The sequence below is a fragment of the Tachysurus vachellii genome, chromosome 11 (assembly GCF_030014155.1).
Source record: "Tachysurus vachellii isolate PV-2020 chromosome 11, HZAU_Pvac_v1, whole genome shotgun sequence".
In the NCBI taxonomy this organism is placed as follows: domain Eukaryota; kingdom Metazoa; phylum Chordata; class Actinopteri; order Siluriformes; family Bagridae; genus Tachysurus; species Tachysurus vachellii.
Window position 1 is genome coordinate 3,675,001 of NC_083470.1, and position 12,445 is coordinate 3,687,445.

The 12,445-nt window shown below is 43.7% G+C and overlaps 1 protein-coding gene across 10 annotated transcripts in view; it reads left to right on the top strand.

Annotated features, from left to right (window-relative positions):
* The window catches only part of tfe3a (transcription factor binding to IGHM enhancer 3a), a 32,350-nt gene that overhangs the window by 16,020 nt on the left and 3,885 nt on the right, over positions 1-12,445 (top strand). For 2 of the 10 annotated variants that reach the window (XM_060880882.1, XM_060880891.1), the window contains exons 3-10: positions 1,330-1,570; positions 1,837-2,058; positions 5,534-5,644; positions 9,237-9,354; positions 9,787-9,825; positions 10,584-10,640; positions 10,934-11,045; positions 11,150-11,297. In XM_060880882.1, the coding sequence (XP_060736865.1) occupies positions 1,330-1,570; positions 1,837-2,058; positions 5,534-5,644; positions 9,237-9,354; positions 9,787-9,825; positions 10,584-10,640; positions 10,934-11,045; positions 11,150-11,297 (1,048 nt within the window). The remainder of the gene's footprint in view (positions 1-1,329; positions 1,571-1,836; positions 2,059-5,533; positions 5,645-9,236; positions 9,355-9,786; positions 9,826-10,583; positions 10,641-10,933; positions 11,046-11,149; positions 11,298-12,445) is intronic. The other 8 variants (XM_060880886.1, XM_060880884.1, XM_060880883.1 and 5 more) reach the window with 8 other exon arrangements.

The following is a 12,445-nucleotide window of genomic DNA, read 5'->3' on the forward strand; positions in this document are numbered from 1 at the left end:
AGTATGGCAGTTTTTTGGATATTATAAGTCTGACCGTAGTCACACCAATGTCGTCTGCACATTATGCAAGACTGTTTCTCTATGTTTATATTTAACACTTTGCACTATTTTATTACACTTTATTAAGCATTTCTTACACTTTCTTTCATTTTGCACCTTAAATGTTAAGAGATAAATGTTAAGTGTTCATTGTGACTTTAGACTTATGTTTACATTATAATTATTTGAGTTTTCCTGCTTGTTGACATTTCTGTCTTAATAACTGAGGGGATTACGATCAGAGGAAGGTTAAGTTTAAAATAAAAATGTTTAAATGTAATATATTTTTCTCCTGGTTCTTATTTTAAATGGGTCATAAAAAATATCAATAATTATCGATATCAACACTGATATCGTGATACAGTTTTCAGCCATATCGCTCAGTCCTAGTGTATCTGTGAGTCCGCGTGTGTGTGTCTCTTTGTGTGTGTGTGTGTGTCTCTTTGTGTGTGTGTGTCTCTTTGTGTGTGTGTGTCTCTTTGTGTGTGTGTGTCTCTTTGTGTGTGTGTGTCTCTTTGTGTGTGTGTGTCTCTTTGTGTGTGTGTCTGTGTGTGTGTGTGTCTGTGTGTATCTGTGAGTCCGCGTGTGTGTGTGTCTGTGTGTCTCTGTGTGTGTGTGTCTCTGTGTGTCTCTGTGTGTCTCTGTGTGTCTCTGTGTGTGTGTCTCTGTGTGTGTGTCTCTGTGTGTGTGTCTCTCTGTGTCTGTGTGTGTGTGTGTCTGTGTGTGTGTGTGTGTCTGTGTGTGTGTGTTTCTGTGTGTGTGTCTCTGTGTGTATGTGTGTGTGTGTGTTTTGTAGGATCAAACATTCCTGAGTGCAAATGAATTTATTTAAGAAATCCAGAAATCCCTGAAAACCTCAAAAATGTAGTAAAGTGCATTTTTTTTAAGTAATTTTTTCTGAACCTTTTTTCTGTACTTTTTTTCCAGTGAATATTAGTGTAGTTTAATTTAGGCTCAGATTCAGGTGTGAAAAATCTCATTGCATATCCTGTATGAAGGCCGAACAGCCAAAACATTCCATCCACCTGCCCGATATTGTGTAGGTCCAAAACGTGCCATCAAAACACCCCCCGTTCCCCACCGGAGACACGAAGCTCCGCCCCCAGAACCTATCAGATCTCAACTAGAGTGAGCACGACACACCGGCAAGCTTAAAAAATCACAGGATGAACTCACTTCTTTCTAAATGATGTCATTTTTAAATTATCTGTGTAGTAGCAATGCAATGCCATCTGGGACTTTTTTATTTTATTTTATTTCATTTATTCATATATTTACCTCCTTCTTTAGTGGCACAGTTGCTCCCGCCGCTCCTGCTGTGACCCTGAGCACATCCGCCATGTCCTCCCGGGTGTTGATGAGGCAGGAGCTGATGAGGCAGCAGGCGCAGGACCAGGAGAGGAGAGAAGCCCAGCAGCAGGCGTCCAGCGCTCAGCTTCGGCCCATGGACTCGACTCCCGCCATCTCCGTCTCCTCCTCTTTGCCCAACACTCGCCCCACGACCACGCAGGTCCCTGTGGAGATTCTGAAGGTAGGTGTGCTTAGGCAGATGTTCTCTGCAGTAAAACTGATGAGATTTAAAGCTGCGGTTTGTTATTTTTAAGAGCGTTTCTATAGCATTAGTAATGCTGTAATTTCAACCATGTGTTCGAAAAACCGTGATTCGCAAAACTGCAGTTTGAATCATTTCAAACCGCCTCTTTAAACAAGGGATTTTCACGTGTAGCTCATTGTGTTGGATATTTTACATTAGGGTTTGTGGAGTTAACAAAATAAGTTCATTCTGCTCCTCCTCAGGTTCAGACTCACTTGGAAAACCCGACTAAGTATCACATCCAGCAAGCTCAGAGGCAGCAGGTGAAGCAATACCTCTCCCACACTCTAGGCAACAGAGTGGCCAGTCAGCTGGCCATTTCGCCATCGCCCCAGTCAGGCTCCGCCCCCGAGCTGGCGCCGGCCGCCAGCAGCACTCCCAGCAGCCCCCTGGCTGTTCTGAGCCTCAGCTCCAATAAAGAGGAGGTAATTTCTGAACTACATTAAGCTCAGATCGCTTACACAAATCTCCTTATATACTGTACATGCACGCACATGCATTTTAATGCTTAAAGACTAACGACGGTTTGTTAATAAGGTAAATAAAATGAAAAAACTGATGTGAAACCTCCGATGCTGTCAGAATGTTGAAATATTTTGCTTAGTCAGTATCCACATCAGTAAAGTCAGTATCCGCTTTCTACCAGTTAGTGGAAATGTAATTAAATGTGATTATTTAGGCCAGAATGTGTGTTTTTTTTTTTTTTTTTTTTTTTTTTAGTAGCAGGACAATCTCTAAGTCAATAGATAACAAAACAAAAACTGATCCGTAGTCAGTTTCACACAGTTTGTGGTTAGAGGTTCCCTCCACGCCGTTTAGCTAAACAGTACGTGTTTTCGTTTGGCTTAGCAGCTGCCACACATATCTTGGCCTGAAACCTGTTCTTTAGCAGTTTTATCTTCCAAGAAATGTCTGGCATCCGCGTGGCATTAATGGGTTTAAACAAAATAGGGCGCCAGAGTGAAGTGATATAATACACCATCCAGACTCCCCTTAGCCTTCATATAACGTTTAACATCTAACGTCTGGATTGATTTACAGAAGGACGTAATCAGACGATGTGTCAGTATTCATTTACAAATGAATTTAGCTGTGTGTGTGTATGTGTGTGTGTGTGAAGTTCGCACCTGAGGTTGCCAGATTTGTAAAGAAAATGAACAAATAAACAGAAAGTCAACAATGAATATATTAATAATATATTTCTGCCTGAATAGACATAGTTGTATCGATCGCTGTAAATCCGCTTATAGTTCTGCCTCCGATCTATTCCTTCATGCAAACCATGAACATTTCTGTACAGGGACAACACTCTAAATTAGTTCAGAGTGTTCTGTAATTAATATATAGATTTACTCGTTTTACTAATAGTCTTCAGCTAATGTAGTTAATTCTGAGGTCTGAATACAGATGTTCTGGTTTTAAGCGCAAACTGTTGCGCTTTTTAGTCTTTGCTGAGTAACGTCTCGGCTCGTAATGAGGAAACTGTGAGCTACTCCGTGTTTTTATGACCTATTAAAGAGCAGGAACTCAAAACTTCTCTTATTGCCCAGCCGTGCCACACGTAGCCGTGTGTCAATCAGAGATTACTCCACTCCTAAGAAGGATTAGAGGGGAATATTTCGATATGATCCTATTACGGAATTTAATTCCATAGCTGACGTCTGATACGTAAAAAGTAAAAGTGTTGTTTGTACTAATTTAGGGGTTTTTTTCCTGTTAAAAGAAATTGCAGGTTTATAACCAGATTTATGTTTCAGAAGTAAGATCATCCTATTAATCAGACCGCATACACGGCCTTCCTACATGTATAGAGAAGAATATTCTATTACCCCTGTGCTGTCAGATTGATACACACACACAGACTCACACACACACACACACAGACTCACACACACACACACACACACAGACTCACACACACTCAGAGACACACACACAGAGACACACACACACAGACAGACTCCCACACACACACAGGCCCACACACACAGACTCACACACACTCAGAGACACACACACAGAGACACACACACACAGACAGACTCCCACACACACACAGAGGCCCACACACACACACACACACAGGCCCGCCCACACAGACGCACACACACAGACACACACACACACTCTCACACACACAGACTCATACACCCACCCACACACACAGACACACCCACACACACAGACACACCCACACACACAGACACACCCACACACACAGACACACCCACACACACAGACACACCCACACACACAGACACACCCACACACACAGGCCCACACACACACACAGGCCCACACACAATCACAGACTCACCCACAATCACAGACTCGTACACACACACAGACAGACTCCCACACACACACAGAGGCCCACACACACACACACACACAGGCCCGCCCACACAGACGCACACACACAGACACACACACACACTCTCACACACACAGACTCATACACCCACCCACACACACAGACACACCCACACACACAGACACACCCACACACACAGACACACCCACACACACAGACACACCCACACACACAGGCCCACACACACACACAGGCCCACACACAATCACAGACTCACCCACAATCACAGACTCGTACACACACACAGACACCCACACCCACACACAGACTCTCACACACACACAGGCCCACACACCCCCACACACAGGCCCATCCGCACACACACAGACTCACACACACACAGACACACACACACAGACTCTCACACACAGACTCTCACACACACACAGGCCCACACAGGCCCATCCGCACACACACAGACTCACACACACAGACACACACACACACAGACTCACACAGACACATACACACACACACAGACTCACACACACAGGCCCACACACAGTGGATTCAACTGAAACGTCTCACTATGTTAGAAAGCTCAAAACAGCCGAGGGGTTGGGGCTTAATCCTAAAGTTCCACTTTAATGCTTACATTATTTCTCAGTCCTCTGTAGGCTGGTGTAGAGGAGGATAGTTCCTTTTTATCTCCGTAGTAATTTAAAGGAAAACGACCGATTAAGCGCTGCTGTTGAAATTTCCACTAGTTGTGAAATAGCGATATTTGGACCTATTACAGAATCTGCAGCAGCTTGTAAAGTAAAAGCGCACACACCTTGACAAAGGAAAATTTCACAACCTGCTAACAGCCCTGCGTCTCAGAACGCGAGTCGATTTGCCGAGTCGCTTTAGCACCTCATATTAATAGTCTGCGTGCCGAAACCAGAGCCGGTTAAATCTGTAAACACGCCCAATTTTGAGCTGAGCTGTTTAGTAATTAATGCACTGCTGTTCTAATAACGGAGCAGCAGTACATCTAGTTCCTTTAGCAGTGTGTTCAGTTCCCTCTGTAAATACAATAGCATGCTTTGTCAGGTCCTTGTGAAGTCGGCCATCCCCTCTCGTGCGCTCACCCTTCAGTACCGCATTGTGCTGGTAAATATCACACTAGCAGCCCAATGGGCCCTCGCACACTTGGCACACTTTGTGGGTTTGGCTATTAAAGCTCCGACGGATGTGCGACTCCTTCTTCTGCCGCCGTCCTTAATAAACGGCTTCAGCCAGGCCGCTGCGGAGACGCGTTATGAAGCTCACGCTGGCCGAGGTTAACGTTCGAGTCTTGTTTTAGGCAGCAGGACTGCGGTTTAGCCGTCGGTCGAAATGACCCGCTGTATGTCTCATGGCAGTGTGGCCGGTGTGTCACCATGAAACTGCTGCATTCTGTGTTTATTTTAGACCTTTAAGCCTTATGAATCATTAGTGTCAAGAAGCAATTGTATATTTTTTCTTCTCTTTTTTTTTTTTTTTTTTTTCCTTCCTTCTCTTGCTTGAGTAACTTATCGGTTCTGTTCTTCATTAACATGCAGATCGATGGCGTAATCGATGACATCATCAGCCTGGAGTCCAGTTTGAACGACGAGTTCATGACGCTGATCGACACCGGGCTGCAGCTGCCCAACACGGTATGTCCCAGCTTGGTGGGTGACACCTTTATTATTTTAAAGCTAATTAATTAATCGGAGCACACAGAACGAACAGAGGGTTCTTTAATTAAAAAGAAAAAAGAAAAAAAAAGCTTGTGAATTTGTGCTTTTGACATAGAAAGGAAAACAGACTGCACTTCCTGTTCTAGTTGTGTTCCCACAACTCTGTTTGTTAGAACACATAAACTTAGAAACAAGGCTAATGATTTAAATGGCTGCAACACAAACTAGCCTTGATCCTGTTCTTTTCTTCTCCTCGTTTGCGACCGTCCGCTTAACGACAGATTAAATGGCGTAATCTCCCAGAACCGATAGCTGTAACTAAGGTAGAGGAGCATACTGGAGTTCAGCATGCAGTTCCAGCTTGCAGATTTTTCAGGTACACTTTCATGCCACAAATCATCCTGTTCTACAACAGCTCGAAGAATTTCTACCGGTTTTGGATCCAGAAGCCGGGAAGCCAATGAAGAACACTAAAACTCATCGTCATGTTCGTTAAACCGATACGAGAAGGTCTTTGTTTCGTGACCAGACGTGTTATGTGGTAGCTCAGTGGTTAAGGTGTTGGGCTACTGATCGGAAGGTCATGGGTTTGAACCCCAGGTCTACCAAGCTGCCACTGCTGAGCCCCTGAGCAAGGCCCTTAACCCACAGTTGCTCAGTTGTAAGTCACTCTGGATAAGGGTGTCTGCTAAATGCCGTAAATGTAAATGTGTTCTCATACTGGACTTAGCCGTTAGAAGATGTTTAAACGGATAGTCGTGACAGGATGAACACAACCAGGAACAGAAGATGCGTTCAAACTGTGAACAGGCCCAATGATACCATCACACACCATCCCCACACCATCACACCACCTCCACCAACCTGGATTGTCGATACAAGGAAGGTTAGAGTTAGAGTTCTGAGATGTTTTTCTCTTCACTACAATTGATCGATCAAAGGATCCAGTCTGAGTTACTCGATCCTTTCCCGCAGCTCAGACCAGCGTGTCCGTTCTCCGTTCGGTTGTTTCCGTTCACACAACCAACGCTCGCTGGACGTGTTTACTGTATTGCATCATTAGAGATCGTTTTTTGTGTGAAAATCTCAGGAGATCTGGCACAAACAACCATGCTCGCGGTCACACGTTTGTTTTTTTCCTCGTTCTGACATTCGATTTGAAAGTAAGTCGCTGGTCCGTATCTGCTGCGTTTTATACGTTGCACTGCTGCCACACGGTCGGCTGATTTAGACAGTTGCATAGCTGAGCATCAGTTTCATGGAGGTTTTCCTAATAAAGTGTTCAGTGACTCTGTACTAGACTTTTTGTTCAATTATTTGAACGCTAACCATCTTTGGATTTATATGCAGTCAGTGTTTTTTTTTTTTAAGTCTCTTATCTTAATGTGTCATCATATTGTGTTCGACCGCGTAGAACATAACGCCGTTTCCTTTTTCAGTTCGCATTTTCTATCTAAAGATTTTGTGTGTCAAGTATTTAAAGGTGACGGTCTAGTCGTGGTCGAAGAGCCCTGTCTCGGATTCTCGGGCTAAATAAAAGTATTGCAGGTTGGGAGGCGTGAGCTATAGACAACTAATATGATAGTTTGATGATTCTAAGGACATCATATTAGTGGAAATGTCAAAATATAAAAAATTTCCCCCCCATTTCTTGTTTTTTTTTTTTTTTTTTCTTTGCGTACAATTTGACCAAAAGGACATTTCTGTTCCATTGGGTTCTTCCGTTTTGAGAAACATTAACGTTGCATCAGACGTGAAATCCGATGTGTCTGAAAACCTCTGATGTACTTAGAACATTTCTCATAAACGCTGGTGACTGCATGACCTTCCCTGTACGCACCGATCAACTTAATTCAAGTTGGCATCCAGGAAGTGTTGTTGCAGCAATTTTACAGTCGTAACCACTCGAAGGTTGTTGCTACGGTCTTGCTCAGGTCTTGGCATGCCACTAATTTCTTGAATCAGTGCGGTTGAATTTGTACAGGAGCTCCTGGAATCCAGTAGTTCTCTGGAAACCAACATACACTTCTGACACATGGCTAACAAAGGGTGGTGCTGGGTGGGGAACACAGACACACACACACACACACACACACACACACACGCCGAGGCAAAGGATTGTGTGTGTGTGTGTTAAAGCTGATAGGCAACAGTGAAAGGTTTGTTTTTTTTTATCTGAGAGATATTTCCCCATTCTCAACGTTCCCTTTTTAAAAAAAAAAAAAAAAAAAAAAAAAAAAAGCTGCGACAGAAAGAGGAACAAGTGCATGCTGCCAGAGAGTTAGGAGAAGATGAGGATTCTGGTTTTAGTGCCGGAGAATGAAAAGAAAAGGCTTAAGACTGAGGTAAACCCAGTACATTTTTTTTTTACACTCTTGCTTTTGGGGAATTATGATGTGAGGTTCAGAAGGACGTAGTTTTGATGATGTCGCTGGTAAAAGGTAGGACTTTTTTTTTTTGTCGTCGTTGTTGTTGTACGAAGTCATCAGCTAGCTTGGAAATAAATATCCGTGTTAATTATTAGATGTGCGAATACGACATAGGAAGCCGTTTCTGGACTAAGACGTAGTCCCATACGGTTAACGTCCGAGCGAGCACATGGCCACGATCGGATAGTAGAAGCACAGACATTGAGGAGAAAGAGGAAGTTCTGTTGGGAAACTAAAATAAAATAGATTTTTTTATTTAGTTATTTTTTGCTGGCTTTTTTTTTTGTATAGGAAACTTTCACACTGAGGCTTTAATCTTCAAGCGATTTGTCGTCATCGTCGCTGCAGTTTATCGATTCTTTAACATTTAACGTGTGCACTCTGTTAGTTATGACTGGAGCTGTCAAAACTAAAGATGCCAGAAATACTATTACAGCTGTTATTGAATTAACTATTAGATTTATTTTGTGTAGCGCTTTGTATAGCAGCACTGTTGCTTAAAATGTGGGAACACGATGGCCTTGGAGCGTTGTTATTGTCCAAGCTCGCCCAGCATTGGGTGGATTTATACAGTTATCGCATGCCGTGCAGCAGATGCATTATTGTGTCTAATGGAGCAGACAGCGTCTGCATGATGGAAGCGATATCCGGATCGAGCGAGCCGGGTGTAAAAGGGTAAACCTGTGTCCCTGTCAGCACAGAAGCAGACATGAGCTTGATGTTTGTTCCTGCTTCCAAGTGAAGCGTTGTTCTTTCGCAGCAGTACGAGACGTGACTAATCACAGGTGCGTGTTCCTCAGTGCCACTTATGTCTGGCTGACGCTGTCGGCTTTTCGAGCCGCAGGTAAAGACGCCGTCATAAGACCGGTATGACCGGAATGGAGAAGCGTCCTGGCTCGTGCGGAGTCCTGGCTCGTGCAGGTTTATGATTTTTATCTTTTAAAAATTTTTTTTACGTCTCGCAACAAACGATCCTTGCTTATGGCCGTCTCACGTTTGGGACGGGTGAAAAGGCAGTTTGGAGATATCTGATCTGTTTCCTGTTGTCCCGAGTGCACATGGCACACCACAACGTGCTGTTGAAGTGTTTAGATAGAGATAAAGCGGTGAGAGGGCGGGGCCTGATTTAACACGCTGTTATTGGTGGTTTGCAGCTGCCAGTCTCAGGAAATCTCCTGGATGTGTACAGCAGTGCCGGGATGACCACGCCCACCATTACCGTCAGCAACTCCTGTCCCGCAAACCTGCAGAACGTCAAGACAGAGCTGACAGGTACTTTAACCTGTTCCTTGTTCCTGCATGTTTTTCTTTTTTTCTGTACATTCATGTTCGTTAGTCTTAGTGCTCGCTGTGACTGAGGCAGCTTTGTTAATAATCCACTATAAAGTAATATTATGGCAGATTAGGAACATGTTCTAGTGGGTCCAGATGTTTGTTGTAACAGCAATGTGTGTGTGAAGTATTTTAATTGTTGTAGCGATGAACAGATTTCTGTCATTAAAAACGACACTCGCTTCCTTTTGCCGTCTGAGGAAAGTTGAGACAATCTGCCCCCATTATACACCAACTCCCACTGACAGCCAGCGCTTCACAGACTGCAGCTTTAACGAGTGTCACTGAAAACCTGCCCCAGTGTCAGACAGGGACAATAAGTTCATTTGTGTGATCAGACCCAGGTTTAGAAATCTACCTGTTATTTTTCAGGAGCTGAGGATTCTGGAGCATGTGAGAAAATCTTATTCTGTATGTTGTCATTTATATATAAATCACCAGTCTGAGTGTGACTCCAGAAATACATAAAGAGGGAAGGAAGAAGCAGAGTAAAGAAAGAGTGCAGAAAGAATAGAAAGAAAGAATAGAAAGAAAGAAAGAGAGGGAGAAAGAGAGGGAGAAATGGAAAGAAAGAGAGAGGGAGAAATGGAAAGAAAGAAAGAGAGGGAGAAATGGAAAGAAAGAAAGAGAGGGAGAAATGGAAAGAAAGAAAGAGAGGGAGAAATGGAAAGAAAGAAAGAGAGGGAGAAATGGAAAGAAAGAAAGAGAGGGAGAAAAATAGAAAGAAAGAGAAAGAAAGAAAGAAAGAAAGAGAAAGAAAGAAAGAAAAAAAGAGGGAGAAATGGAAAGAAAGAGAGGGAAAATAAAAAGAAAGAAAGAAAGAGAGGGAGAAATGGAAAGAAAGAAAGAGAGGGAGAAATGGAAAGAAAGAAAGAAAGAGAGGGGAAAAATAGAAAGAAAGAAAGAAAGAAAGAGGGAGAAATGGAAAGAAAGAAAGAAAGAAAGAAGTAGAAGGAAAGAAGTGAAAAGAAAGAAAGAAAAGGAAGGAGGGAAGGAAAGGGAAAGAAGGTGAAGGAAAGAAAGACGTGGAAAGAAGTTATTGCAAAGGTAGAAAAAGGATAGAAAGAAAAAAAAGGAGAAAGAAAGAGAGAGGAAGAAATAGAAAGGGAAAAACTGGAGTCCGAGATGTTTAAGATAATCTTAATCCATGATGTTCTGAATGATTTCAGATGCCGAGGCTAAAGCTCTCATCAAGGAACGGCAGAAAAAAGACAACCACAACCTCAGTGAGTTTCTTCTGCTCTTCTACAAAAAGCTTTGCTTGTAGTTCCTGAATCTCCATGAACTTTCAGTTCCTCCTTCTCCTGAACACTGACCTCGTCGTCACCAGATAATCATCTGGGTCTAACGAGCGCTAATGAAAGTCTGGTTTGTTTCCAGCGTAAATCAGCAGCGACGTCATCCTGAAGAGTTTCAGAATCAGGATTAGGTTAATGTCAGGATCATAACAAATGAAAGTGTTGTATTTGTTATTAATAACGTTACTATCGTGTTACTGAGCACGTTTCTTCCTTTACAGTCGAGAGGAGGCGGAGATTCAACATCAATGACCGCATTAAGGAACTGGGAGAGCTGGTGCCCAAATCCAGTGACCCGTCAGTATCAATCCCACTTGGCTCCTACCGGCATGAGTGTGTTTACGACGCTTGTCTTTGTAGATTATGAACTGTACTTAGTGAGCTCTAATCCCCGGTCTGGGTGTGTAATTACGTCTCTGTGTCCCTCCTTTATGCAGCGAGATGCGCTGGAACAAAGGCACCATCCTGAAGGCGTCTGTGGATTACATCCGTAAGCTCCAGAAGGAGCAGCAGAGAGCTAAAGAGATGGAGCAGAGGCAGAAGAAGCTGGAGCACGCCAACCGCACGCTGCTGCTCCGTATACAGGTACGAGCTCCTTCAACAAGGGGAAAATAAATAGTACAGGGAGTAAAGGAGTAAAGGAAAGAAGCGACAGAGAGAGAAAAAGAAAGAAAGAAAGAAAGTAAAAATGAACGAGTTAAAGAAAGGGAGATGTGAAAGGGGGAAAAAAAATAGGGAAAAGCTGGATAGAATTAAGGAATTGAAAGGAAAAAATGTGGGAAAGCGAACAAAGAAAAGAATAAATAGCTCTGTGTGTGTGTGTGTATGTATGTGTGGTTTAACTCTTGCCCTCTCCAGTTGTGCAGGTTGTGTGTTCAGGGTGTGTGTGTGTGTAGTAAATCTCTCTCTCTCTCTCTCTCTCTCTCTCTATCTCTCTCTCTTTCTCTCCCGTCATGTAGCTTGTGGTGTCTGTGTCTGTCTGTGTCTGTGTGTTTGTCTGTGTCTGTCTGTGTGTTTGTCTGTGTCTGTCTGTGTGTGTCTGTGTCTGTCTGTGTGTGTCTGTCTGTGTGTGTCTGTGTGTGTCTGTGTCTGTCTGTGTGTGTCTGTCTGTGTCTGTCTGTGTCTGTCTGTGTGTGTGTCTGTGTCTGTCTGTGTGTGTCTGTGTCTGTCTGTGTGTGTCTGTGTCTGTCTGTGTGTGTCTGTGTCTGTCTGTGTGTCTGTGTGTGTGCATGTCTGTGTGTGCACATCTGTGTGTGTAGTAAACCTCTCTCTCTCTCTCTCTCTCACCAGTCATGCAGCTTGTGGTCTGTGTGTGTGTGTCTGTGTGTGTGTCTGTACGTCTGTCTGTGTGTCTGTACGTCTGTCTGTGTGTGTGCACGTCTGTCTGTGTGCACGTCTGTCTGTGTGTGTGCACGTCTGTCTGTGTGTGTGCACGTCTGTCTGTGTGTGTAGTAAACCTCTCTCTCTCTCCAGTCATGCAGCTTGTGGTGTGTGTGTGTCTGTGTGTGCAAGTGTGTGTAATAAACCTCTCTCTCTCTCTCTCAGTTGTGCAGCTTGTGGTGTCTGTGTGTATCTGTGTGTGTGTGCGTGTGTGTGTGTGTGTAGTAAACCCCTCTCTCTCTCTCTCTCTCTCTCTCTCTCTCTCTCTCTCTCTCTCTCTCCTCTCTCTTTCTCTCTCTCTCTCTCTCTCCAGTCGTACAGCTTGTGTGTTCAGGGTGTGTGTTTTATTAATG